This window comes from Pristiophorus japonicus, chromosome 19, assembly GCF_044704955.1.
Source record: "Pristiophorus japonicus isolate sPriJap1 chromosome 19, sPriJap1.hap1, whole genome shotgun sequence".
Taxonomy (NCBI): domain Eukaryota; kingdom Metazoa; phylum Chordata; class Chondrichthyes; family Pristiophoridae; genus Pristiophorus; species Pristiophorus japonicus.
The window spans coordinates 622,960-650,576 of NC_091995.1; the positions used below are offsets into that span (position 1 = coordinate 622,960).

The 27,617-nt window shown below is 52.5% G+C and overlaps 1 protein-coding gene across 1 annotated transcript in view; it reads right to left on the minus strand.

The window, feature by feature from the left end:
* Positions 1-416: 416 nt before the first annotated feature.
* Positions 417-27,617, minus strand: part of LOC139230606 (calmodulin-regulated spectrin-associated protein 3-like) — a 68,522-nt gene continuing 41,321 nt past the window's right edge. Inside the window, exons 8-12 of the mRNA XM_070862425.1 lie at positions 18,366-20,301; positions 15,208-15,329; positions 8,069-8,184; positions 5,095-5,213; positions 417-1,198 (exon numbers count right to left, since the gene is read on the minus strand). Coding sequence (XP_070718526.1) covers positions 902-1,198; positions 5,095-5,213; positions 8,069-8,184; positions 15,208-15,329; positions 18,366-20,301 — 2,590 coding nt within the window. The 3' untranslated portion in view covers positions 417-901. The remainder of the gene's footprint in view (positions 1,199-5,094; positions 5,214-8,068; positions 8,185-15,207; positions 15,330-18,365; positions 20,302-27,617) is intronic.

Consider the following 27,617-nt stretch of genomic DNA (forward strand, 5'->3'; position numbering starts at 1 on the left):
ACCGTCTCATCCCCGGAATCAACCGAGTGAACCTTCTCTGAACTGCCTCCAAAGCAAGTATATGCTTTCGTAAATATGGAAACCAAACTGCACGCCAAAACTACCTGGGAAATGGGGGCAGCCATTACGGACCAAGATGAGGAGAAACTTCTTCACTCAGACAATTGTTAACCTGTGAAATTCTCTACCACAGAAAGTTGTTGATGCCAGTTCATTGGATATATTTAAGAGGGAGTTGGATATGGCCCTTACGGCTAAAGGGATCAAGGGGTATGGAGAGAAAGCAGGAAAGGGGTACTGAGGGAATGATCAGCCATGATCTGATTGAATGGTGGTGCAGGCTCGAAGGGCCGAATGGCCTACTCCTGCACCTATTGTCTATGTTTCTATGACAAAGCTGGAAACAAGGCTGGTATTCATAAATCAACTTTATTAATATATAAATTCATTCGAGTTATAAAAGCGTTTGGGGAGTCAATGTTGTCCATCTGTGGGATTGAGGAGATACAGTGAGTGTCCAGGGCTCGGGATCTGGGATTGGAGATGGGGCGGGGGGGTTCCAGGGATTAGAGATGCGGGGAGATAGGGGGGATCCGGGGTCAGGGCTAAGGGTTGGGGTCAAGGGGTACAGGATCGAGGTCAAGGAGTACGGGATCGGGGACGGGGACTGGGGTCAAGGGATCATAATCCAGGAGACACACACAGATTTGGCCCCATCCTTTGGGACATGGACATGGGCCTCCACAGTGTCTCTCCCCCCACCCCGGGGAAGCTGTTGTGTGCCGAGTCGTGCGAGTGTGCGTGCGTGCGTGCGGGACAAAGGGAGGTTGCCGATGGACAAACCGTGCGGTGGGGCCCAGCTCACACCAGGCCCCCCCCCCCACAGTAGAGCAGCAGGCCCTCACTGAAGCCCCGAGCCCAGGGCGCCCCGCTTACGCCCCTGCCACAGGTGGCCATGGATGGTGAGGGCGTCTATGCTGGCCGACAGGGTGCGGGACGGGATGGCGTGGAACTGCTTGTGGTTGGAGTTGTACTTGTACAGGCCGGTGATCATCTCCGGGGTGAGCTGCCTGGGACCCACTCCACACAACCTCAGGATCTCCTCGGTCTCCGGGCAGAAGCAGTAGAGCGCGCGGAACTGGCACTGGTAGTCACGGAACAGGATCAAGCACTGGTTCTGCTTACACTTCATCAACGCCTGGCCAAGACACAACAAGACACTCACTAGGCACCACGACAGGAACTCACTAGGTTACTGCACAAGATCAAAGTTCATGCGGGCTGGGGGGTCATATATTAGCATGGATAGAGGATTGACTAACGAACAGAGAGTCGGGATAAATGGTATATTCTCGGGTTGGCAATCAGTAACTAGTGGGGTGCCGCAGGGATCAGTGCTGGGACCCCAACTATTTACAATCGAAATTAATGACTTGGAAGAAGGGACTGAGTGTAACGTAGCCAAGTTTGCTGATGATACAAAGATGGGAGGAAAAGCAATGTGTGAGGAGGACACAAATAATCTGCAAAAGGACATAGCTAGGCTCAGTGAGTGGGCAAAAATTTGGCAGATGGAGTATAATGTTGGAAAGTGTGAGATCATGCACTTTGGCAGAAAAAAAATCAAAGAGCAAGTTATTATTTAAATGGAGAAAGATTGTAAAGTGCTGCAGTACAGCGGGACCTGGGGATACTTGTACATGAAACACAAAAGGATAGTGTGCAGGTACAGCAAGTGATCAGGAAGGCCAATGGAATCTTGGCCTTTATTGCAAAGGGGATGGAGTATAAAAGCAGGGAAGTCTTGCTACAGTTATACAGGGTATTGGTGAGGCCACACCTGGAATACTGCGTGCAGTTTTGGTTTCCATATTTACGAAAGGATATACTTGCTTTGGAGGCAGTTCAGAGAAGGTTCACTCGGTTGATTCCGGGGATGAGGGGATTGACTTATGAGGAAAGGTTGAGTAGGTTGGGCCTCTACTCATTGGAATTCAGAAGAATGAGAGGTGATCTTATCGAAACGTATCAGATTATGAGGGGGCTTGACAAGGTGGATACAGAGAGGATGTTTCCACTGATGGGGGAGACTAGAACTAGGGGGCATGGTCTTAGAATAAGGGGCCGCCCATTTAAAACTGAGATGAGGAGGAATTTCTTCTCTCAGAGGGTTGTAAATCTGTGGAATTCACTGCCTCAGAGAGCTGTGGAAGCCAGGACATTGAATATATTTAAGACAGAGATAGACAGTTTCTTAACCGATAAAGGGTTATGGGGAGTGGGCAGGGAAGTGGAGCTGAGTCCATGATCGGATCAGCCATGATGGTATTAAATGGCGGAGCAGGCTCGAGGGGCCGTATGGCCTACTCCTGCTCGTATGTCACACGGAATCAGACCACTCCCGACACGGTGTCCAAACCATGGGAAGCTCGTGCCTGTACAGTACCCGTACAATGGCCAAATGTCACCAGACGCTTCACAGGAGCATGAGACACATCAGGACATGCAGGGCCAGGTGATCAAAAGCTGGGTCACAGAGGGAGAGTTTAAGGAACGTCTTGAAGGAGGAAAGAGAGCCGGAGAGGTTTAGGGAGGGAGTTCCAGAGCTTGGGACCCAGGCAGCAGAAAGCATGGCCACCGATGGTGGAGCGATTATAATCAGGGATGGTCAGGAGGGCAGAATTAGAGGAGGTTACAGAGATAGCGAGGGGTGTGGGGGCTGGAGGTGGTTACAGAGATAGGGAGGGGTGCAGGGGCTGGAGGAGGTTAGAGAGATAGGGAGGGGTGTAGGGGCTGGAGTTTACAGAGATAGGGACGGGAGTAGGGCTGGAAGGGGTTACATAGAGACATAGAAATGTACAGCGCAGAAGGAGGCCATTTCGGCCCATCGTGTCCGCGCCGGCCGACAAAGAGCCGCTCGGCCCTCGGTCAGCAGCCCTGAAGGTTACATATAAACCTATGAACAATGAGGGAAAGGCAAAGAGCACCCAGCCCAACCAGTCCGCCTCACACAACTGCGACACCCCTTATACTGAAACATTCTACACTCCACCCCAACCAGAGCCATGTGATCTCCTGGGAGAGGCAAGAACCAGATAAAAACACAGGCCAATTTAGGGAGAAAAAACCTGGGAAAATTCCTCTCCGACCCATCCAGGCGATCGACACTAGTCCAGGAGATCACCCTGGCCGTATTCGATTCCCTGCAGTACTTACCATTATATCTGCACCGTCCAACAAAAGGTCATCCAGTCTAATCCCAATTACCAGCTCTAGGTCTGTAACCCTGCAGGTTACTGCACTTTAAGTGCCCATCCAACCATCTCTTTAAAGTGGTGAGGGTTTCTGCATCCACCACTCTTCCAGGCAGCGAGTTCCAGATCCCCACAACCCTCTGTGTAAAGCCTCCCCTCAAATCCCCTCTAAACCTTCCACCAACCACCTTAAAACTTTGCCCCCTCATAATAGACCCCTCCACCAATGGAAATAGACCCTTACTATCCACTATGTCCAGGCCCCTCAATATTTTGTACACCTCGATGAGGTCTTCTCTCAACCTCCTCTGTTCCAATGAGAACAAACCCAGCCTATCCAATCTGTCTTTATAACTAAGATTCTACATTCCAGGCAGCATCCTAGTAAATCTCCTCTGCACCCTCTCCAGTGCAATCACATCCTTCCTATAATACGGTGACCAGAACCGCACGCAGTACTCCAGCTGAGGCCTAACCAGAGTATTATACAATTTAAGCATAACCTCCCTGCTCTTGTATTCTATGCCTTGGCCAATAAAGGCAAACATTCCGTATGCCTTCTGAACCACCTTATCCACCTGGCCTGCTACTTTCAGGGATCTGTGGACAAGCACTCCAAGGTCCCTTTGTTCATCTACACTATTAGGTGGCCTACCGCTTAATGTGTATACCCTTTCTTTATTAGCCCTCCCAAAGTGCATTACTTCACATCTCTGAATTAAATTCCATTTGCCACTGCTCTGCCCACCTGACCAGTAGATTGCTATCCTCCTGCAGCCCATGACTTTCCTCTTCATTATCAACCACACAGTCAATTTTAGTGTCATCTGTAAACTTCTTAATCATACCCCCTATATTCAAATCTAAATCATTGATATATACCGCAAAAAGCAAGGGACCCAGTACTGAGCCCTGCGGAACCCCACTGGAAACATCTTTCCAGTCACAAAAACACCCATCAATCATTACCCTTTGCTTCCTGCCTCTGAGCCAATTTTGGATCCAACTTGCACTTTGCCCTGGATCCCGTGGGCTTTAACCTTCGTGACCAGTTTACCATGTGGGACCTTATCAGAAGCTTTGCTAAAGTCCCCATATACACTGCATCATACGCACTGCCCTCATCGACCCTCCTAGTTACCTCCTCAAAATATTCAATCAGGTTAGTCAAACATGATCTTCCCTTAATAAATCCGTGCTGACTGTCCCTGATTAATCCTTGCCTATCCAAATGTAGATTTATCCTGTCTTTCAGGATTTTTTCCAATCAAGAATTGTAGCGATGAGGAAAGATTGGATAGGCTGGGTCTGTTTTCTTTGGAACAGAGGAGGCTGAGGGGAGAACTGATTGAGGTGTATAAAATTATGAGGGGCCTGGATAGAGTGGATAGGGAGGACCTGTTTCCCTTGGCAGAGGGGTCAACAACCAGGGGGCAGAGATTTAAAGTAATTGGGGGGAGGTCTAGAGGGGATTTGAGGGGAAATGTCTTCACCCAGAGGGTGGTGGGGGTCTGGAACTCACGGCCTGAAAGGGTGGTAGAGGCAGAAACCCTCAGCACATTTAAACAGTACCTGGATGTGCCCCTGAAGTGCTGTAACCTACAGGGCTACGGACCCAGAGCGGGAAAGTGGGATTAGGCTGGGTAGCTCTTGGTCGGCCGGCACGGACACGATGGGCCGAAATGGCCTCCTTCCGTGCTGTAAATGTCTGAGATTCTCGATGAACGTGGCCCGTTGAACACCAGGGGCTGAGGTCTCATGCCGGCCGGCGATTTGACGTGGTGAGTTTATAGGAGGGGCGAGCAGAGATAGAGAGAGGGGGAGAGTTTACACAACGTACCTCGATCACTTGGTTCCGCTGGTCTATATTGGCTTTCCCTGCCAGGCAGCAGGAGTTTAAGGCATTGTGAAGAATCAGCCGGTTGGACTTGGCGCTGGGCTCCTTGAATAACTTCAGGCCTGTGGGACGACACAGGGAATGACTTCAGCAACACTGGACCTCAGCAACAACAACCACCTGGATTTATATACCGCCTTTCACACAGCCAAATGTCCCAAGACGCTTCACAGGAGGATTCCGAGATCACAAAAATTTGACACCACACACCTGCGTCTGTGCAAACTCCAGGACACAGTCGACATATTCACTGAGGCGTACGGAAGGATGGGCCTCTTACACTCAATATCCGTAAGACAAAGGTCCTCCACCAACCTGAGAGGCGAGGGGGGGCGGTGGAGGGTGAGGGGGCCAATGTAAGTTGGTGAGTGGGACTGGGTGTGAGTTAGGACACGGGGCAGTGAGCACAGGGGGTGATGGGTGAGTGGGACTGGGTGTGAGTTAGGACACGGGGCAGTGAGCACAGGGGGTGATGGGTGAGCGGGACTGGGTGTGAGTTAGGACACGGGGTCAGTGAGCACAGGGGGTGATGGGTGAGCGGGACTGGGTGTGAGTTAGGACACGGGGCAGTGAGCACAGGGGGTGATGGGTGAGTGGGACTGGGTGTGAGTTAGGACACGGGGCAGTGAGCACAGGGGGTGATGGGTGAGTGGGACTGGGTGTGAGTTAGGACACGGGGCAGTGAGCACAGGGGGTGATGGGTGAGCGGGACTGGGTGTGAGTTAGGACACGGGGTCAGCGAGCACAGGGGGTGATGGGTGAGTGGGACTCGGTGTGAGTTAGGACACGGGGCAGTGAGCACAGGGGGTGATGGGTGAGTGGGACTCGGTGCGAGTTAGGACACGGGACACAGGGGGTGATGGGGGAGTGGGACTGGGTGCGAGTTAGGACACGGGGGCACCGAGTTTTGGATCACCTCTGGTTTACATCGGGTAGAATGTGGGAGGCCAGCCAGGAGTGTGTTGGAATAGACAAGTCTGGAGGTAACAAAGGCATGGATGAGGGTTTCAGCAGTGGATGAGCTGAGGCAGGGGGCGGAGACGGGAGATGTTAGAGGTGGAAATAGGCGGTCTCAGTTATGCTGTGGATATGTGGCCGGAAGCTCATTTCGGGGCCAAATATGAGCCCAAGGTTGGGAACAGTGTGGTTCAGCCTCAGACAGGAGTGGACAGCTTCCAGTCACTGAAGACTTTGGTCACACCTTTGGGCACCAACCCTGGAGTGTCCCTCAGCTGAATGGACACACTGACCTCCATCAGTGGATCCAGGAGATCTCCAGAACTGACCCGTTCCATCAGATATTCCCACCAGTACCGAAACATTTCAGCGATTCCCCCCCTCAGCCCCATGATCGGTGGAGAAATACTTAGAACGGTGACATACCGAATGGATTCGTACATTCCCCACACAGCACTGCCCCCCAAGTCATCAAGATCCACGGCGCGGCCCTTGACAACGTGGACCATTTCCCAGACCTCGGGAGCCTCCTATCAAGAGCAGACATTGCCGACGAGATCCAACATGGCCTCCAGTGCAGCCTTCGGCCGCCTGACGAAGAGTGTTTGAAGACCAGGCCCTCAAATCTACCACCCAGCTCATGGTCTACAGGGCTGGAGTGATACCCGCCCTCCTGTATGGCTCAGAGACATGGACCATGTACAGTAGACACCTCAAGTCACTGGAGAAATACCACCAACGATGTCTCCGCAAGATCCTGCAAATCCCCCGGGAGGACAGACGCACCAACGTTAGTGTCCTCGACCAGGCCCAACATCCCCAGCATCGAAGCACTGACCACACTCGACCAGCTCCGCTGGGCAGGCCACATTGTCCACATGCCCCGACACGAGACTCCCAAAGCAAGCGCTCTACTCGGAACTCCTTCACGGCAAACGAGCCAAAGGTGAGCAGAGGAAACGTTACAGGGACACCCTCAAAGCCTCCCTGGTAAAGTGCAACATCCCCACCGACACCTGGGAGTCCCTGGCCCAAAGACCGCCCTAAGTGGAGGAAGTGCATCCGGGAGGGCGCTGACCACCTCGAGTCTCGTCGCCGAGAGCATGCAGAAACCGAGCACAGGCAGCGGAAGGAGCGTGCGGCAAACCAGTCCCACCCTCCCCTTCCCTCAACGACTATCTGTCCCACCTGTGACAGGGACTGTGGTTCTCATATTGGACTGTTCAGTCACCTAAGGACTCATTCTAAGAGTGGAAGCAAGTCTTCCTTGATCCCGAGGGACTGCCTGTGATGATGATGATGGCGGTGGAAGATTAAAACATCCCCATTATTTACGAAAGGATATACTTGCTTTGGAGGCAGTTCAGAGAAGGTTCACTCGGTTGATTCCGGAGATGAGGGGGTTGACTTATGAGGAAAGGTTGAGGAGGTTGGGCCTCTACTCATTGGAATTCAGAAGAATGAGAGGTGATCTTATCGAAACGTATAAGATTACGAGGGGGCTTGACAAGGTGGATGCAGAGAGGATGTTTCCACTGATGGGGGAGACTAGAACTAGGGGGCATGGTCTTAGAATAAGGGGCCGCCCATTTAAAACTGAGATGAGGAGGAATTTCTTCTCTCAGAGGGTTGTAAATCTGTGGAATTCGCTGCCTCAGAGAGCTGTGGAAGCCGGGACATTGAATAAATTTAAGACAGAGATAGACAGATTTTTGAGCGATAAGGGATTAAGGGAGCGGGCAGGGAAGTGGAGCTGAGTCCATGATCAGATCAGCCATGATGGTATTAAATGGCGGAGCAGGCTCGAGGGGCCGTATGGCCGACTCCTGCTCCTGTTTCTGATGTTCTTATCTCAATGGCCCTTGAGCTCCCCATGCCCTCTCCAAACAATGGAGGCTCCCTAATGTTGCTGGCGCATCTTTCAGTGAAGGGGCCTTGGTGGCGATGTAGCCCGCAGTACCTGTCTGCTCAGCAGGAGGCGGTATGGAGCCCGGGACTTTCGTCGTGACCTTGTCCTCTGGGACTGTCCGGCCCGGATTCAGGCGAGTGGCTCTGCCAACGTCCGTCCGCTGCAATCTAGAGTCACAAAGCAAGGCAACGTTAACACAAACCTTCAGCCCGCGCGACGAGCAGTAAGCCCACCGAATCGTAGAACGGTCACTGCACGGAAGGAGGCCATTCAGCCCGTTGAGCCTGTGCCGGCTCTCTGCAAGAGCCTTTCAGCCAGTCCCACTCCCCTGCCCTTTCCCCACTGCCCTGCACATTCTTTTACCAAACAGAAACATAGAAAATAGGTGCAGGAGTAGGCCATTCGGCCCTTCTAGCCTGCACCGCCATTCAATGAGTTCATGGCTGAACATGAAACTTCAGTACCCACTTCCTGCTTTCTCGCCATACCCCTTGATCCCCCGAGTAGTAAGGACTTCATCTAACTTCTTTTTGAATATATTTAGTGAATTGGCCTCAACTACTCTCTGTGGTAGAGAATTCCACAGGTTCACCACTCTCTGGGTGAAGAAGTTTCTCCTCATCTCAGTCCTAAATGGCTTACCCCTTATCCTTAGACTGTGACCCCTGGTTCTGGACTTCCCCAACATTGGGAACATTCTTCCTGCATCCAACCTGTCCAAACCTGTCAGAATTTTAAATGTTTCTATGAGATCCCCTCTCATTCTTCTGAACTCCAGTGAATACAAGCCCAGTTGATCCAGTCTTTCTTGATAGGTCAGTCCCACCATCCTGGGAATCAGTCTGGTGAACCTTCGCTGCACTCCCTCAATAGCAAGAATGTCCTTCCTCAGGTTAGGAGACCAAAACTGTACACAATACTTCAGGTGTGGCCTCACCAAGGCTCTGTACAACTGTAGCAACACCTCCCTGCCCCTGTACTCAAATCCCCTCGCTATGAAGGCCAACATGCCATTTGCTTTCTTAACCGCCTGCTGTACCTGCATGCCAACCTTCAATGACTGATGTACCATGACACCCAGGTCTCGTTGCACCTCCCCTTTTCATAATCTGTCACCATTCAAATAATAGTCTGTCTCTCTGTTTTTACCACCAAAGTGGATAACCTCACATTTATCCACATTATACTTCATCTGCCATTCATTTGCCCACTCCCCTAACCTATCCAAGTCACTCTGCAGCCTCATAGCATCCTCCTCGCAGCTCACACTGCCACCCAACTTAATGTCATCCGCAAATTTGGAGATACTACATTTAATCCCCTCGTCTAAATCATTAATGTACAGTGTAAACAGCTGGGGCCCCAGCACAGAACCTTGCGGTACCCCACTAGTCACTGCCTGCCATTCTGAAAAGTACCCATTTACTCCTACTCTTTGCTTCCTGTCTGACAACCTGTTCTCAATCCATGTCAGCACACTACCCCCAATCCCATGTGCTTTAACTTTGCACATTAATCTCTTGTGTGGGACCTTGTCGAAAGCCTTCTGAAAGTCCAAATATACCACATCAGCTGGTTCTCCCTTGCCCACTTAACTGGAAACATCCTCAAATAATTCCAGATGGTTTGTCAAGCATGATTTCCCTTTCACAAATCCATGCTGACTTGGACCTATCATGTCACCTCTTTCCAAATGCGCTATTTCATCCTTAATAATTGATTCCATCATTTTACCCACTACCAATGTCAGGCTGATAGGTCTATAATTCCCCGTTTTCTCTCTCCCTCCTTTTTTAAAAAGTGGGGTTACATTGGCTACCCTCCACTCGATAGGAACTGATCCAGAGTCAATGGAATGTTGAAAAATGACTGTCAATGCATCCGCTATTTCCAAAGCCACCTCCTTAAGTACTCTGGGATGCAGTCCATCAGGCCCTGGGGATTTATCGGCCTTCAATCCCATCAATTTCCCCAACACAATTTCCCGACTAATAAGGATTTCCCTCAGTTCCTCCTCCTTACTAGACCCTCTGACCCCTTTTATATCCGGAAGGTTGTTAGTGTCCTCCTTAGTGAATACCGAACCAAAGTACTTGTTCAATTGGTCCGCCATTTCTTTGTTCCCCGTTATGACTTCCCCTGATTCTGACTGCAGGGGACCTACGTTTGTCTTTACCAACCTTTTTCTCTTGACATATCTATAGAAACTTTTGCAATCCGTCTTAATGTTCCCTGCAAGCTTCTTCTCGTACTCCATTTTCCCTGCCCTAATCAAACCGTTTGTCCTCCTCTGCTGAGTTCTAAATTTCTCCCAGTCCCCAGGTTCGCTGCTATTTCTGGCCAATTTGTATGCCACTTCCTTGGCTTTAATACTATCCCTGATTTCCCTAGATAGCCACGGTTGAGCCACCTTCCCATTTTTATTTTTACGCCAGACAGGGATGTACAATTGTTGTAGTTCATCCATGCGGCCTCTAAATGTCTGCCATTGCCCATCCACAGTCAACCCCTTCAGTATCATTCGCCAATCTATCCTAGCCAATTCACGCCTCATACCTTCAAAGTTACCCTTCTTTAAGTTCTGGACCATGGTCTCTGAATTAACTGTTTCATTCTCCATCCAAATGCAGAATTCCACCATATTATGGTCACTCTTCCCCAAGGGGCCTTGCACAACGAGATTGCTAATTAATCCTCTCTCATTACACAACACCCAGTCTAAGATGGCCTCCCCCCTAGTTGGTTCCTCAACATATTGGTCTAGAAAACCATCCCTTATGCACTCCAGGAAATCCTCCTCCACCGTATTGCTTCCAGTTTGGTTAGCCCAATCTATGTGCATATTAAAGTCACCCATTGTAACTGCTGCACCTTTATTGCATGCACTCCTAATTTCCTGTTTGATGCCCTCCCCAACATCACTACTACTGTTTGGAGGTCTGTACACAACTCCCACTAACAATTTTTGCCCTTTGGTGTTCTGCAGCTCCACCCATATAGATTCCACATCATCCAAGCTAATGTCTTTCCTAATTATTGCATTAATCTCATCTTTAACCAGCAATGCTACCCCACCTCCTTTTCCTTTTATTCTATCCTTCCTGAATGTTGAATACCCCTGGATGTTGAGTTCCCAGCCCTGATCATCCTGGAGCCATGTCTCAGTAATCCCAATCACATCATATTTGTTAACATCTATTTGCACAGTTAATTCATCCACCTTATTGCGGATACTCCTTGCATTAAGACACAAAGCCTTCAGGCTTGTTTTTTTAAACACCCTTGGTCCTTTTAGAATTTTGCTGTACAGTGGCCCTTTTTGTTCTTTGCCTTGGGTTTCTCTGCCCTCCACTTTTCCTCATCTCCTTTCTGTCTTTTGCTTTTGTCTCCTTTTTGTTTCCCTCTGTCTCCCTGCATTGATTCCCATCCCCCTGCCATATTAGTTTAACTCCTCCCCAACAGCACTAGCAAACACTCCCCCTAGGACATTGGTTCCGGTCCTGCCCAAGTGCAGACCGTCTGGTTTGTACTGGTCCCACCTCTCCCAGAACCGGTTCCAATGCCCCAGGAATTTGAATCCGTCCCTTCTGCACCACTCCTCAAGCCACGTATTCATCTGTGCTATTCTGCGATTCCTACTCTGACTAGCACGTGGCACTGGTAGCAATCACGAGATTACTACTTTTGAGGTCCTACTTTTTAATTTAGCTCCTAGCTCCTTAAATCGTTTTGTAGGACCTCATCCCTTTTTTTAAACCTATGTCGTTGGTACCAATGTGCACCACGACAACTGGCTGTTCTCCCTCCCTTTTTTAGAATGTCCTGCACCCGCTTGGAGACATCCTTGACCCTTGCACCAGGGAGGCAACATACCATCCTGGAGTCTCGGTTGCGGCCGCAGAAACGCCTATCTATTCCCCTCACCATTGAATCCCCTATCACTATCGCTCTCCCACTCTTTTTCCTGCCCTCCTGTGCAACAGAGCCAGCCACGGTGCCATGAACTTGGCTGCTGCTGCCCTCCCCCGATGAATCATCCCCCTCAACAGTACCCAAAGCAGTGTATCTGTTTTGCAGGGGGATGACCACAGGGGACCCCTGCACTACCTTCCTTGCACTGCTCTTCCTGTTGGTCTTCCATTCCCTATCTGGCTGTGGACCCTTCACCTGCGGTAAGACCAACTCACTACACGTGCTACTCACGTCATTCTCAGTATCGTGGATGCTCCAGAGTAAAAGCCAGTCCTGTATGGCTCAGAGACGTGGACCAGGTACAGTAGACACCTCAAGTCACTGGAGAAATATCACCAACGATGTTTCCGCAAGATCCTACAAATCCCCCGGGAGGACAGACGCACCAATGTTAGCATCCTCGACCAGGCCCAACATCCCCAACATCGAAGCACTGACCACACTCGACCAGCTCCGCTGGGCAGGGCCACATTGTCCACATGCCAGACACGAGACTCCCAAAGCAAGCGGTCTACTCGGAACTCCTTCACGGCAAACGAGCCAAAGGTGGGCAGAGGAAACGTTACAGGGACACCCTCAAAGCCTCCCTGATAAAGTGCAACATCCCCACCGACACCTGGGAGTCCCTGGCCAAAGACCGCCCTAAGTGGAGGAAGTGCATTCGGGAGGGCGCTGAGCACCTCGAGTCTCGTCGCCGAGAGCATGCAGAAATCAAGTGCAGGCAGCGGAAGGAGCGTGCGGCAAACCAGTCCCACCCTCCCCTTCCCTCAACCACTGTCTGTCCCACCTGTGACAGGGACTGTGGTTCTCGTATTGGACTGTTCAGCCACTTGAGAACTCATATTTAGAGTGGAAGCAAGTCTTCCTCGATTGAGGGCTGCCTACGATGATGGAAGCCACGATCAAGTCTGCCTCCACCACCCTTTCAGGCCGTGAATTCCCGATCCTAACCACTCGCTGCGTATAAAGTCTTTCGTCATGTGGCCTTTGGTTCTACTACCGATCGCCTTAAATCTGTGTCCTCTGGTTGCCGACCCTTCCGCCAATGGGAACAGTTTAAGGACATAAGAAATAGGAGCAGGAGTCGGCCATATGGCCCCTCGAGCCTGCTCCGCCATGTAATACGATCATGGCTGATCCGATCATGGACTCAGCTCCACTTCCCTGCCCGCTCCCTTATCCCCTTCTTCCCTTATCGGTTAAGAAACTGTCTATTTCTGTCTTAAATTTATTCAATGTCCCGGCTTCCACAGCTCTCTGAGGCAGCGAATTCCACAGATTTACAACCCTCTGAGAGAAGAAATTCCTCCTCATCTCAGTTTTAAATGGGTGACCCCTTATTCTAAGACCATGCCCCCTAGTTCTAGTCTCCCCCATCAGTGGAAACATCCTCTCTGCATCCACCTTATCAAGCCCCCTCATAATCTTATACGTTTCGATAAGATCACCTCTCATTCTTCTGAATTCCAATGAGTAGAGGCCCAACCTCCTCAACCTTTCCTCATAAGTCAACCCCTTCATCTCCGGAATCAACCGAGTGAACCTTCTCTGAACTGCCTCCAAAGCAAGTATATCCTTTCGTAAATATGGAAACCAAAACTGTATGCTCTATCCACTTGTCCAGACCACTCATGTTTTTGAGCCTCTATCAAAACTCCTCTTAACCTTCTCTGCTCCATGTAGAACATTCCCGGGATCTCCAGTCTATCCATGAAACTGAAGTCCCTCATTCCTGGAACCATTCTGGTAAATCACCTCTGCTCCCTCTCCAAGGACGTCACACCCTTCCCAAAGTGTGGTGCCCAGAATTGGACACAATCCTCCAGTTGAGGCCGAACCCGTGTTTTACACAGGTTCACCATAACTTCCTTGAGAAGACATGTGCTGATGGAGGTTACTGCTTTGTGCAAGGAACGTTGGGCAAGGAATACACGTGTGCTATTCACAACCACCGGACGTCTCAAAGTGCTTTACAGCCAATGAAGTACTTTTGGAGTGTAGTCACTGTTGCATTGTGGGAAACGCGGCAGCCAACTTGCGCACAGCAAGCTCCCACAGACAGCAATGTGATAATGACCCAGATCGCTAATGGGCCAACATCAAGGTTTCCATTTACACACGGTAAGACCATCTCCTGGTGGGCCATTCGGCCCCTCGAGCCTGCTCCACCATTCAATGAGATCATGACTGATCTGCGGCCTATCTCCAAGTGTCAGCCTGTGTCTCAGTGGGTATCTCCCACTCTCTCACCTCCGAATCAGAAGGTTGTAGGTTCAAGTCCCACTCCAGGAACTTGAGCATAAAAAAATTCTAAGCTGACACTCCCGGGGCAGTACCGAGGGAGCGCCGCACTGTCGGAGGGGCAGTACCGAGGGAGCGCCGCACTGTCGGAGGGGCAGTACCGAGGGAGCGCCAGTGCCGAGGGAGCGCCGCACTGTCGGAGGGGCAGTGCCGAGGGAGCGCCGCACTGTCGGAGGGGCAGTGCCGAGGGAGCGCCGCACTGTCGGAGGGGCAGTGCCGAGGGAGCGCCGCACTGTCGGAGGGGCAGTGCCGAGGGAGCGCCACACTGTCGGAGGGGCAGTGCCGAGGGAGCGCCGCACTGTCGGAGGGGCAGTGCCGAGGGAGCGCCGCACTGTCGGAGGGGCAGTGCCGAGGGAGCGCCAGTACCGAGGGAGCGCCGCACTGTCGGAGGGGCAGTACTGAGGGAGTGCCGTACTGTCGGAGGGGCAGTACTGAGGGAGCGCCGCACTGTCGGAGGGGCAGTACTGAGGGAGCGCCGCACTGTCGGAGGGGCAGTACTGAGGGAGTGCCGCACTGTCGGAGGGGCAGTACTGAGGGAGTGCCCCCGACCCGATTTCCCCCCTGCTCCCCCCATCCCCCACCTCACCTCCTCGACCCTCATTCCACCCTCCCCCCCCCCCCCCCCCCCCCACTCATCTCCCCACTCCCACATTCTCTGACCCTCATCAACCCCTTCCCCGGCACTCCTGACCCCCGCACCCCCCCACACCTTCTCCAACCTCTCTGACCCCTGGCCCCCGACCCCCCCCCAATCTCCCTCAATGTCCAACACATGGTCCAGAGAAAGGGATGTGCCAGCGTGTGCGCACACCAAATAGCCGTGCAATATACAGCGAGCGGGCCCGAACCTCTCACACACACTAACACTGCCAACACCGCGTCTAGCCCACGCGAGCGGGAGCCCCACCAACACTCACCTGAGCCCTGCACGTTTCCGGCTCGCCGCTGCCTCCTGCTGGCCCTGCTGGAGTCTCGCTGGCCTGGCTCTCCGCTGCTGCCACTCGACCAACTGCGCCCGCCTCCGTGCCAACGGTCCCACCTGTGGAGCGAGGCACGGCCTTATCAGAACATCAGAAATAGGATCAGCAGTAGGCCATTCGGCCCCTCGAGCCTGCACCGCCATTCAATATGATCATGGCTGATCCTCTATCTCAACACCATATTCCCACTTTCTCCCCATACCCCTTGATGCCTTTTGTGTCTAGAAATCTATCTACCTCCCTCTTAAATATATTCAGTGACTTGGCCTCCACAGCCTTCTGTGGTAGAGAATTCCACAGGTTCACCACCCTCTGAGTGAAAACATTTCTCCTCATCTCGGTCCTAAATTTCCTACCCCGTATCCTGAGACTGTGACCCCTTGTTCTCGACTTCCCAGCCCCGGGGAAACATCCTCCCCGCATCCAGTCTGTCCAACCCCGTCAGAATTTTATACCTTTCAATGGGATCCCCTCTCATTCTTCTAAACTCTAGTGAATACAGGCCCAGTCGACCCAATCTCTCCTCATACCACAGTCCTGCCATCCCAGGAATCAGTCTGGTGAACCTTCGCTGCACTCCCTCTGTGGCAAGTATATCCTTCCTTGGGTAAGGAGACCAAAACTGCACACAATACTCCAGGTGTGGTCTCACCAAGGCCCTGTATAACTGGAGTGAGACATCCTTGCTCCTGTACTCAAATCCTCTTGCAATGAAGGCCAACGTACCATTTGCCTTCTCTGCAATAGGAAAGGTCCAGACTAACCACTGAACCATCGTGTCCCTGGGGAGGAGTCGGTGAAGAATGACAATTTGCATTTATATAGTGCCTTTAACGTTGTTAAACGTCACAAGGTGTTTCACAAGAACAGTGTCAGAACCATACTTGACACCTTGCCAGATCAGGAGATATTAGGCCAGGTGACCAAAAGCTTGGTACAGGGTATTGGTGAGGCCACACCTGGAATACTGCGTGCAGTTTTGGTTTCCATATTTACGAAAGGATATACTTGCTTTGGAGGCAGTTTAGAGAAGGTTCACTCGGTTGATTCCGGAGATGAGGAGGTTGACTTATGAGGAAAGGTTGAGGAGGTTGGGCCTCTACTCATTGGAGTTCAGAAGAATGAGAGGTGATCTTATCGAAATGTATAAGATTATGAGGGGGCTTGACAAGGTGGATGCAGAGAGGATGTTTCCACTGATGGGGGAGACTAGAACTAGGGGGCATGGTCTTAGAATAAGGGGCCGCCCATTTAAAACTGAGATGAGGAGGAATTTCTTCTGAGGGTTGTAAATCTGTGGAATTCGCTGCCTCAGAGAGCTGTGGAAGCTGGGACATTGAATAAATTTAAGGTGGAGATAGACAGATTATGAGCGATAAGGGATTAAGGGGATAAGGGGGTGGGCAGGGAAGTGAACCCGAGTCCATGATCGGATCAGCCATGATCGTATTAAATGGTGGAGCAGGCTCAAGGGGCCAAATGGCCTACTCCTGCTCCTATTTCTTATGTTCTTGGTGAGAGAGATTTAAGGAGCATCTTAAAAAGGACAAGAGGGAGGCGGAAAGGTTTAGGGAGGGAGTTCCAGAGCTTGGGGCCCAGGCAGCTGAAGGCACGGCCACCGATGGTGGAGCGATTATAATCAGGGATGGTCAGGAGGGCAGAATTGGAGGAGCGCAGAGATCTCGGGGGGGTTGTGGGGCCGGAGGAGGTCGTGTATCCAGACATGTTTACTGCTTGTACTGCTACATATGTGCCACCAGAGGGCACTGCAGTGGGAGACTTGTAGGTTACCTGTACAGGTGTGCCTGGCCTGGTGTTAAAGTCAGGCCACCAGGTGTGATCCTCACTCTGGAGTTACCAATAAAGGACTAAGGTCACTACAGTTTAAATACAACACACTGCCTGGTGGAGTCATTATCACAGCCTCAAAAGACATAACAGGAGAGATTGTTAAATCTCATCCATCAAATGTGGAACAGGGAGGGTGGGGAGATGGTTTAGATTCACCTACTTTGCTCAGAGGGCAGTGACGTATTTGGGGGCTAAGTGCAGCAGCAAATCCCGAGAGCGAGTTGTGCAAGTGAGAAACGTTTGCTGGAGGGAGGGGAGTGGTGTGGGAGGAATGACATTTTCACCAGTCACCGGCTCAAGCATTTTTCCCCAAGTGTAGTCACTGTTGCAATGTCAGAAATGCGGCAGGCAATTTGTGCACAGCAAGATCCCACACACAGCAATGTGATAATGACCCAGATAATCTGCTTTTGTTGTTGATTGAGGGATAAATATTGGCCCCAGGACACCGGGGAGAACTCCCCCGCTCTTCTGCGAAATAATGCCCTGGGATCTTTTACATCCACCTCGAGAGAGCAGACGGGGCCTCGGTTTAACGTATCATCCGAAAGACGGCACCTCCGACAGTGCGGCGCACCCTCAATACTGCCCCTCCGACAGTGCGGCGCTCCCTCAGTACTGCCCCTCCGACAGTGCGGCGCTCCCTCAATACTGCCCCTCCGACAGTGCGGCGCTCCCTCAGTACTGCCCCTCCGACAGTGCGGCGCTCCCTCAGTACTGCCCCTCCGCCAGTGCGGCGCTCCCTCAGTACTGCCCCTCCGACAGTGCGGCGCTCCCTCAGTACTGCCCCTCCGCCAGTGCGGCGCTCCCTCATTCCTGACCCTCCGGCACTCCCTCAGTGCTGCCCCTCCGACAGTGCGGCACTCCCTCAGTACTGCCCCTCCGACAGTGCGGCGCTCCCTCAGTACTGACCCTCCGGCACTCCCTCAGTACTGCCCCTCCGACAGTGCGGCACTCCCTCAGTACTGCCCCTCCGACAGTACGGCACTCCCTCAGTGCTGCCCCTCCGACAGTACGGCACTCCCTCAGTACTGCCCCTCCGACAGTGCGGCACTCCCTCAGTACTGCCCCTCCGACAGTGCGGCACTCCCTCAGTACTGCCCCTCCGACAGTGCGGCGCTCCCTCAGTACTGCCCCTCCGACAGTGCGGCACTCCCTCAGTGCTGCCCACGAACCCACACCGAACAGGAACACCGCCCACAGCCCCACACAAAGCCGCCCAGAGTGGCGGAAGGATGTCTGACCTGTGGTTGCTCTGCCGCCAGCCCATCGTTGCCCGGGAGCGTCTCTTCACCCGTTGCCGGGTTGGCGGTGGGCTTCCTCGCTCGGGGTTGCCGCGGCTCAACGACCTTAGCTCCCGGCCCCTCCGACAGACGGCCAGCGTCCTGCGGTCCCTCTGCCTCGGTGCTCGCCGACTGACGACCGCAGCAGGCCACCCTCACCGCCCCGCCATCGTCCGGCGTCACCGGCTCCCGGGTCCTGATAACGTAAGTAAATCGCCGACTGAGCCCCTGACCCCGGCCCGACCCAACCCCACCATCGGGATCCTCCTGTTCCCCCCGGTCCGACCCAACCCCACCATCGGGATCCTCCTGTTCCCCCAGACCCGACCCAATCCCACCATCGGGATCCTCCTGTTCCCCCCGGCCCGACCCAATCCCACCATCGGGATCCTCCTGTTCCCCCCGGCCCGACCCAATCCCACCATCGGGATCCTCCTGTTCCCCCAGACCCGATCTAACCCCACCATCGGGAGCCTCCTGTTCCCCCCGGTCCGACCCAATCCCACCATCGGGATCCTCCTGTTCCCCCAGACCCGATCTAACCCCACCATCGGGATCCTCCTGTTCCCCCAGACCCGACCCAATCCCACCATCGGGATCCTCCTGTTCCCCCAGACCCGATCTAACCCCACCATCGGAATCCTCCTGTTCCCCCAGACCCGATCTAACCCCACCATCAGGAGCCTCCTGTTCCCCCAGACCCGACCCAACCCCACCATCGGGATTGTCCTGTTCCCCCCGGTCCGACCCAACCCCACCATCGGGATCCTCCTGTTCCCCCAGACCCGATCTAACCCCACCATCGGGATCCTCCTGTTCCCCCCGGCCCGACCCAACCCCACCATCGGGATCCTCCTGTTCCCCCCGGTCCGACCCAACCCCACCATCGGGATCCTCCTGTTCCCCGAGACCCGACCCAACCCCACCATCGGGATCCTCCTGTTCCCCCAGACCCGATCTAACCCCACCATCGGGATCCTCCTGTTCCCCCCGACCCGACCCAATCCCACCATCGGGATTGTCCTGTTCCCCGAGACCTGACCCAACCCCACCATCGGGATTGTCCTGTTCCCCCCGGTCCGACCCAACCCCACCATCGGGATCCTCCTGTTCCCCCAGACCCGATCTAACCCCACCATCGGGATCCTCCTGTTCCCCCCGGCCCGACCCAACCCCACCATCGGGATCCTCCTGTTCCCCCCGGTCCGACCCAACCCCACCATCGGGAGCCTCCTGTTCCCCCAGACCCGACCCAACCCCACCATCGGGATCCTCCTGTTCCCCCCGGCCCGTCCCAACCCCACCATCGGGATCGTCCTGTTCCCCCAAACCCGACCCAACCCCACCATCGGGATTGTCCTGTTCCCCGAGATACTTCTCTCCAGACCCAACCCCATGAGTGGGATCTTCCTGTTCCCTGAGGCCCTTCTCTCCAGACCCAACCCCACGAGTGTGTTCCTGCTGCCCCCTTGGCCCCCCCTCCCTGGGATTGGGGCGGGGATCCATCGTGCCCCCCCGGGGGTGCCCCTCCCCCCGCCAGGCCACGCCCACGATGGGCAGCCCGCTGTCCCGGGCGCTCTCCGGGGTGTGTGGCCGCTCCGAGACAATGTAGCTGTTGCGGAGATCCCTCTTGCGCTGGGCGAGCCGGGGGTCTCTGGATCTGGCGGCCGGGACCCTCCTCCTGCGGGCCTCGAGGTCCCCACCGCCCCCCTCCTCCCTCGACGTCCAGCCCCCGGGCCCCGGGCCTGCTGCCCCCTCCGCTGGACCTCCGCCGGACCCTCGGGGGAGGGGGCTCCACATCTCCCAGGGCTCGACGCCCAGCGTGCCTTCCGTGCTCAGCTTCCCCTCGCTCTCCAGCCGTGACCTGCTCCGCTGTGCGTCACTCGACCGGCCCGAGCTACGAGAACACAAAGAGCGAGTTAACAGACTTCGATTATAGATCCAGTCATGAGAGCCTTGCTGGAACAGTGCCTCCAGTCATCCATATTCACCGTGACACACAACCCTCCCCTCCGGGTCCCACCACACACCCTCCCTTCAACACTCACAAGGGACACTCTTCATTTGCTTTTATACATTTATTCGTTCCTGGGAGATGGGCATCGCTGGCACGGAGGGGCACTTATTGCCCATCACCGTGGTCTCCGGATTTAAACAGGGAAACACTTGCACCGGAGACAGTACAGGGAACATCAGAAATAGGAGCAGGAGTCGGCCATTCGGCCCCTCGAGCCTGCTCCGCCATTTAATACCATCATGGCTGATCCGATCCTAGACTCAGCTCCACTTCCCTGCCCGCTCCCCATAACCTCATCGCTCAAAAATCTGTCGATCTCTGTCTTAAATGTATTCAATGTCCCGGCTTCCACAGCTCTCTGAGGCAGTGAATTCCACAGATTAACAAGAAATTCCTCCTCATCTCAGTTTTAAATGGGCGAACTTATTTTGACACTATACCTCCTAGTTCTAGTCTTCCCCACGAGGGGAAGCATCCTCTCTGCATCTGTTTCGATAAGATCACCTCTCATTCTGCTGAATTCCAATGAGTAGAGGCCCAACCTCCTCAACCTTTCCTCATAAGTCAACCCCCTCATCCCCGGAATCAACCGAGTGAACCAGAAAAAAAAAATCAAAGTGCAAGGTATTATTTAAATGGAGAAAGATTGTAAAGTGCTGCAGTACAGCGGGACCTGGGGGTACTTGTGCATGAAACACAAAAGGTTAGTATGCAGGTACAGCAAGTGATCAGGAAGGCCAATGGAATCTTGGCCTTTATTACAAAGGGGATGGAGTATAAAAGCAGGGAAGTCTTGCTACAGTTATACAGGGTATTGGTGAGGCCACACCTGGAGTACTGCGTGCAGTTTTTGTTTCCATATTTACGAAAGGATATACTTGCTTTGGAGGCAGTTCAGAGAAGGTTCACTCGGTTGATTCCGGAGATGAGGGGGTTGACTTATGAGGAAAGGTTGAGTAGGTTGGGCCTCTACTCATTGGAATTCAGAAGAAACGTATAAGATTATGAGGGGGCTTGACAAGGTGGATGCAGAGAGGATGTTTCCACTGATGGGGGAGACTAGAACTAGGGGGCATGGTCTTAGAATAAGGGGCCGCCCATTTAAAACTGAGATGAGGAGGAATTTCTTCTCTCAGAGGGTTGTAAATCTGTGGAATTCTCTGCCCCAGAGAGCTGTGGAAGCCGGGACATTGAATAAATTTAAGACAGAAATAGACAGTTTCTTAACCGATAAAGGAATAAGGGAGCGGGCAGGGAAGTGGAGCTGAGTCCATGATCTGATCAGCCATGATCGTATTAAATGGCGGAGCAGGCTCGAGGGGCCGTATGGTCTACTCCTGCTCCTATTTCTTATGTTCTTACACAACTGAGTGTCTCGCTGGGCCATTTCAGGGGTCAGTTAAGAGTCAAACACATTGCTGTGGGTCTGGAGTCACGTATCAGCCAGACCGGGTAAGGACGGCACATTTCCTTCCCTAAAGATCATTAGTAAACCAGTTGGGTGGTTGCAAAAGAACTCATCACCATCATAGGCAGTCCCTGGGAACCGAGGAAGACTTGCTTCCACTCTTAAACTGAGTCCTTAGGTGACTGAACAGTCCAATACGAGAACCACAGTCCCTGTCACAGGTGGGACAGACAGTGGTTGAGGGAAGGGGAGGGTGGGACTGGTTTGCCGCACGCTCCTTCCGCTGCCTGCGCTTGGTTTCTGCATGCTCTCGGCGACGAGACCCGAGGTGCTCAGCGCCCTCCCGGATGCACTTCCTCCACTTAGGGCGGTCTTTGGGCCAGAGACAATCTTCCTCACTGCCATGCTCCCCCTCACAGTCAACAAGCTCCCCGCTGGAGTGGAACTAAACTACAGAACCAGTGGGGACCTGTTCAACCTTCGCCATCTCCAGGCCAGGTCCAAGACCACCCCAACCTCTGTCGTCGAGTTACTGTACGTGGACGATGCCTGCATCTGTGCACACAGAGGCTGAACTCCAGGACATAGTCAACGTATTTACTGAGGTGGTTTCTGGATCACTGGTCCAGTAATATAACCACTATACCACCATTCCTGGGTCATGGAAATGTCAGCACGTCTGACAGAGAATCTAGTCGGTCAATGATTCTGCCCAATCGTGTGCAGAGCAGGAACGCCCGGTGATTGGTCAATGTAGCAAGGTCAGCAGGCAATGACCATCTCCAACAAGAGTCTAACCACCGCCCCTTGACATTCATTAGCATTACCATCACCGAATCCCCCACCATCAACATCTGGGGGTCACCATTGACCAGAAAACTTAACTGGACCAGCCACATAAATACTGTGGCCACAAGAGCAGGTCAGAGGCTGGGTATTCTGCAGCGAGTGTCTCACCTCCTGACTCCCCAAAGCCTTTCCACCATCTCATCATCAGAGGCAGTCCCTCGGAATCGAGGAAGACTTGCTTCCACTCTTAAAATGAGTCCTTAGGTGGCTGAACAGTCCAATACAGGAACCACAGTCCCGGTCACAGGTGGGACAGACAGTGGTTGAGGGAAGGGGAGGGTGGGACTGGTTTGCCGCACGCTCCTTCTGCTGCCTGCGCTTGGTTTCTGCATGCTCTCGGTGACGAGACTCGAGGTGCTCAGCGCCCTCCCGGATGCACTTCCTCCACTTAGGGCAGACTGGTCTTTGGCCAGGGACTCCCAGGTGTCGGTGGGGATGTTGCACTTTATCAGGGAGGCTTTGAGGGTGTCCCTGTAACGTTTCCTCTGCCCTCCTTTGGCTCATTTGCCGTGAAGGAGTTCCAAGTAGAGCGCTTGCTTTGGGAGTCTCGTGTCTGACATGTGGACAATGTGGCCTGCCCAGCGGAGCTGGTCGAGTGTGGTCAGTGCTTCGATGCTGGGGATGTTGGCCTGGTCGAGGACGCTAACGTTGGTGCGTCTGTCCTCCCAGGGGATTTGTAAGATCTTGCGTTGGTGATATTTCTCCAGCGACTTGAGATGTCTGCTGTACATGGTCCATGTCTCTGAGCCATACAGGAGGGCGGGTATCACTACAGCCCTGTAGACCATGAGTTGGGTGGTGGATTTGAGGGCCTGGTCTTCAAACACTCTTTTCCTCAGGCGGCCGAAGGCTGCGCTGGTGCACTGGAGGCGGTGTTGGATCTCGTCGTCGATGCCTGCTCTTGTTGATAGGAGGCTCCCGAGGTCTGGGAAATGGTCCACATGGTCCAGGGCCGCGCCGTGGATCTTGATGACTGGGGGGCAGTGCTGTGTGGGGAGGTCAGGCTGGTGGGGGACCTTTGTCTTACGGATGTTCAGCGTAAGGCCCATGCTTTCATACACCTTGATAAATACGTTGACTACGTCCTGGAGTTCAGCCTCTGTGTGTGCACAGACACAGGCATCGTCCACGTACTGTAGCTCGACGACAGAGGTTGGGGTGGCCTTGGACCTGGCCTGGAGACGTCGACGATTAAACAGGTTCCCACTGGTTCTGTAGTGTCTTCCACCATCTACAAGGCACAAGTCAGGAGTGTGATGGAATACTCCCCACTTGCCTGGATGGTGCAGCTCCAACAACACTCGAGAAGCTCGACACCATCCAGGACAAAGCAGCCGCTTGATCGACACGCTACCCACCACCTTCAACACTCACTCCCTCCACCACCGGCGCCCCCTGGCTGCAGTGTGTACCATCTACAAGATGCACTGCAGCAACTCACCAAGGCTTCTTCGGCAGCACCTCCCAAACCCGCGACCTCTACCCCCTAGAAGGACAAGGGCAGCAGGTGCATGGGAATACCACCACCTCCACGTTCCCCTCCCAGTCACACACCGTCCTGACTGGGAAATATATCGGCCGTTCCTTCATCGTCGCTGGGTCACAATCCTGGAACTCCCTCCCTAATCGAGGGCCACATTTGAACATAATTATAAAAGGACAAAGAGTGTTTAAGAAAACAAGCCTGAAGGCTCTGTGTCTCAATGCGAGGAGCATTTGTAATAAGGTGGATGAATTAACTGCGCAGAGAGCTGTTAACGGATATGATGTAATTGGGATTACGGAGACGTGGCTCCAGGGTGACCAAGGCTGGGAACTCAACATCCAGGGGTATTCAACATTCAGGAAGGAAAAGGAGGTGGGGTGGCGTTGTTGGTTAAAGAGGAGATTAACACAAGAGTAAGGAAGGACATTAGCTTGGATGATGTGGAATCGATATAGGTAGAGCTGCGGAATACCAAAGGGCAGAAAACGCCAGTGGGAGTTGTGTACAGACCACCAAACAGTAGTAGTGAGGTTGGGGATGGCATGAAACAAGAAATTAGGGATGTGTGCAATAAATGTACAGCAGTTATCATGGGTGACTTTAATCTACATATCGATTGGGCGAAACAAACTGGTAGCAATACGGTGGAGTGTACAAGGGATGGTTTTTTAGACCAATATGTCGAGGAACCAACTAGAGAGTTGGCCATCCTAGACTGGGTGTTGTGTAATGAGAGAAGACTAATTAGCAATCTTGTTGTGCGAGGCCCCTTGGGGAAGAGTGACCATAATATGGTAGAATTCTTCATCATCATCATCATAGGCAGTCCCTCAGAATCGAGGAGGACTTGCTTCCACTCCCAAAGTGAGTTCTCTGGTGGCTGAACAGTCCAATACGAGAGCCACAGACCCTGTTACAGGTGGGACAGACATTCGGCGGGGGAAGGGGACGTTGGGGCTGGTTTGCCGCGCGCTCCTTCCGCTGCCTGCTCTTTGCGTTGAGACTCGAAGAGCTCAGCGCCCTCCCGGATGCACTTTCTCCACCTCGGGTCTCCCAGGTGTCAGTGGTGATGTCGCACTTTACCAAGGAGGCTTTGAGGGTGGTCCTTATAACGTTTCCGCTGTCCTCCTTTGGCTCGTTTACCGTGAAGGAGCTCCGCATAAAGCATTTGCTTAGGGAGTCCCGTATCTGGCATGCGAACTATGTGGCTTGCCCAGCGAAGCTGATCGAGTGTGGTCAGTGCTTCAACACTGGGGATGTTAGGCTGGTAGAGCCAAGATGGAGCGTGACACAGTTAATGCAAAGACTAGGGTCCTGAACGTAAAGAAAGGTAACTTCGACAGTATGAGACGTGAATTGGCTAGGATAGACTGGAGAATGATACTTAAAGGGTTGACGGTGGATAGGCAATAGCAGACATTTAAAGATCACATGGATGAACTTCAACAATTGTACATCCCTGTCTGGCATAAAAAGAAGCTTGCAAGGAACATTAAGACGAATTGCAAAAGTTTCTATAGATATGTAAAGAGAAAAAGGTTAGTAAAGACCTGCAGTCAGAATCAGGGGAAGTCATAACGGGGAACAAAGAAATGGCGGACCAATTGAACAAGTACTTTGGTTCAGTATTCACTGAGGAGGACACAAACAACCTTCCGGATATAAAAGGGGTCAGAGGGTCTAGTAAGGAGGAGGAACTGAGGGAAATCCTTATTAATCAGGAAATTGTGTTGGGGAAATTGATGGGATTGAAGGCCGATAAATCCCCAGGGCCTGATGGACTGCATCCCAGAGTACTTAAGGAGGTGGCCTTGGAAATAGCGGATGCAATGACAGTCATTTTCCAACATTCCAGAGACTCTGGATCAGTTCCTATGGAGTGGAGGGTAGCCAATGTAACCCCACTTTTTAAAAAAAGGAGGGAGAGAGAAAACAGGGAATTATAGACCGGTCAGCCTGACATCGGTAGTGGGTAAAATGATGGAATCAATTATTAAGGATGTCATAGCAGCACATTTGGAAAGAGGTGACATGATAGGTCCAAGTCAGCATGGATTTGTGAAAGGGAAATCATGCTTGACAAATCTTCTGGAATTTTTTGAGGATGTTTCCAGTAGAGTGGACAAGGGAGAACCAGTTGATGTGGTGTATTTGGACTTTCAGAAGGCTTTCGACAAGGTCCCACACAAGAGATTAATGTGCAAAGTTAAAGCACATGGGATTGGGGGTTGTGTGCTGACATGGATTGAGAACTGGTTGTCAGACAGGAAGCAAAGAGTAGGAGTAAATGGGTACTTTTCAGAATGGCAGGCAGTGACTAGTGGGGTACCGCAAGGTTCTGTGCTGGGGCCCCAGCTGTTTACACTGTACATTAATGATTTAGACGAGAGGATTAAATGTAGTATCTCCAAATTTGCGGATGACACTAAGTTGGGTGGCAGTGTGAGCTGCGAGGAGGATGCTATGAGGCTGCAGAGTGACTTGGATAGGTTAGGTGAGTGGGCAAATGCATGGCAGATGAAGTATAATGTGGATAAATGTGAGGTTATCCACTTTGGTGGTAAAAACAGAGAGACAGACTGTTATCTGAATGGTGACAGATTAGGAAAAGGGGAGGTGCAACGAGACCTGGGTGTCATGGTACATCAGTCATTGAAGGTTGGCATGCAGGTACAGTAGGCGGTTAAGAAAGCAAATGGCATGTTGGCCTTCATAGCAAGGGGATTTGAGTACAGGGGCAGGGAGATGTTGCTACAGTTGTACAGGGCCTTGGTGAGGCCACACGTGGAGTATTGTGTACAGTTTTGGTCTCCTGACCTGAGGAAGGACATTCTTGCTATTGAGGGAGTGCAGCGAAGGTTCACCAGACTGATTCCCGGGATGGTGGGACTGACATATCAAGAAAGACTGGATCAACTGGGCTTGTATTCACTGGAGTTCAGATGAATGAGAGGGGACCTCATAGAAACATTTAAAATTCTGATGGGTTCAGTCAGGTTAGATGCAGGAAGAATGTTCCCAATGTTGGGGAAGTCCAGAACCAGGGGTCACAGTCTAAGGATAAGGGATAAGCCATTTAGGACCGAGATGAGGAGAAACGTCTTCACCCAGAGAGTGGTGAACCTGTGGAATTCTCTACCACAGAAAGTTGTTGAGGCCAATTCACTAAATATATTCAAAAAGGAGTTAGGTGTAGTCCTTACTACTGGGGGGATCAAGGGGTATGGCGAGAAAGCAGGAATGGGGTACTGAAGTTGAATGTTCAGCCATGAACTCATTGAATGGTGGTGCAGGCTCGAAGGGCCGAATGGCCTACTCCTGCACCTATTTTCTGTTTCTATGTAAAACGGGGAAGGTGACTCAACCGTGGCTAACGGGAAATTAGGGATAGTGTTAAATCCAAGGAAGAGGCATATAAATTGTCCAGAAAAAGCAGCAAACCTGAGGACTGGG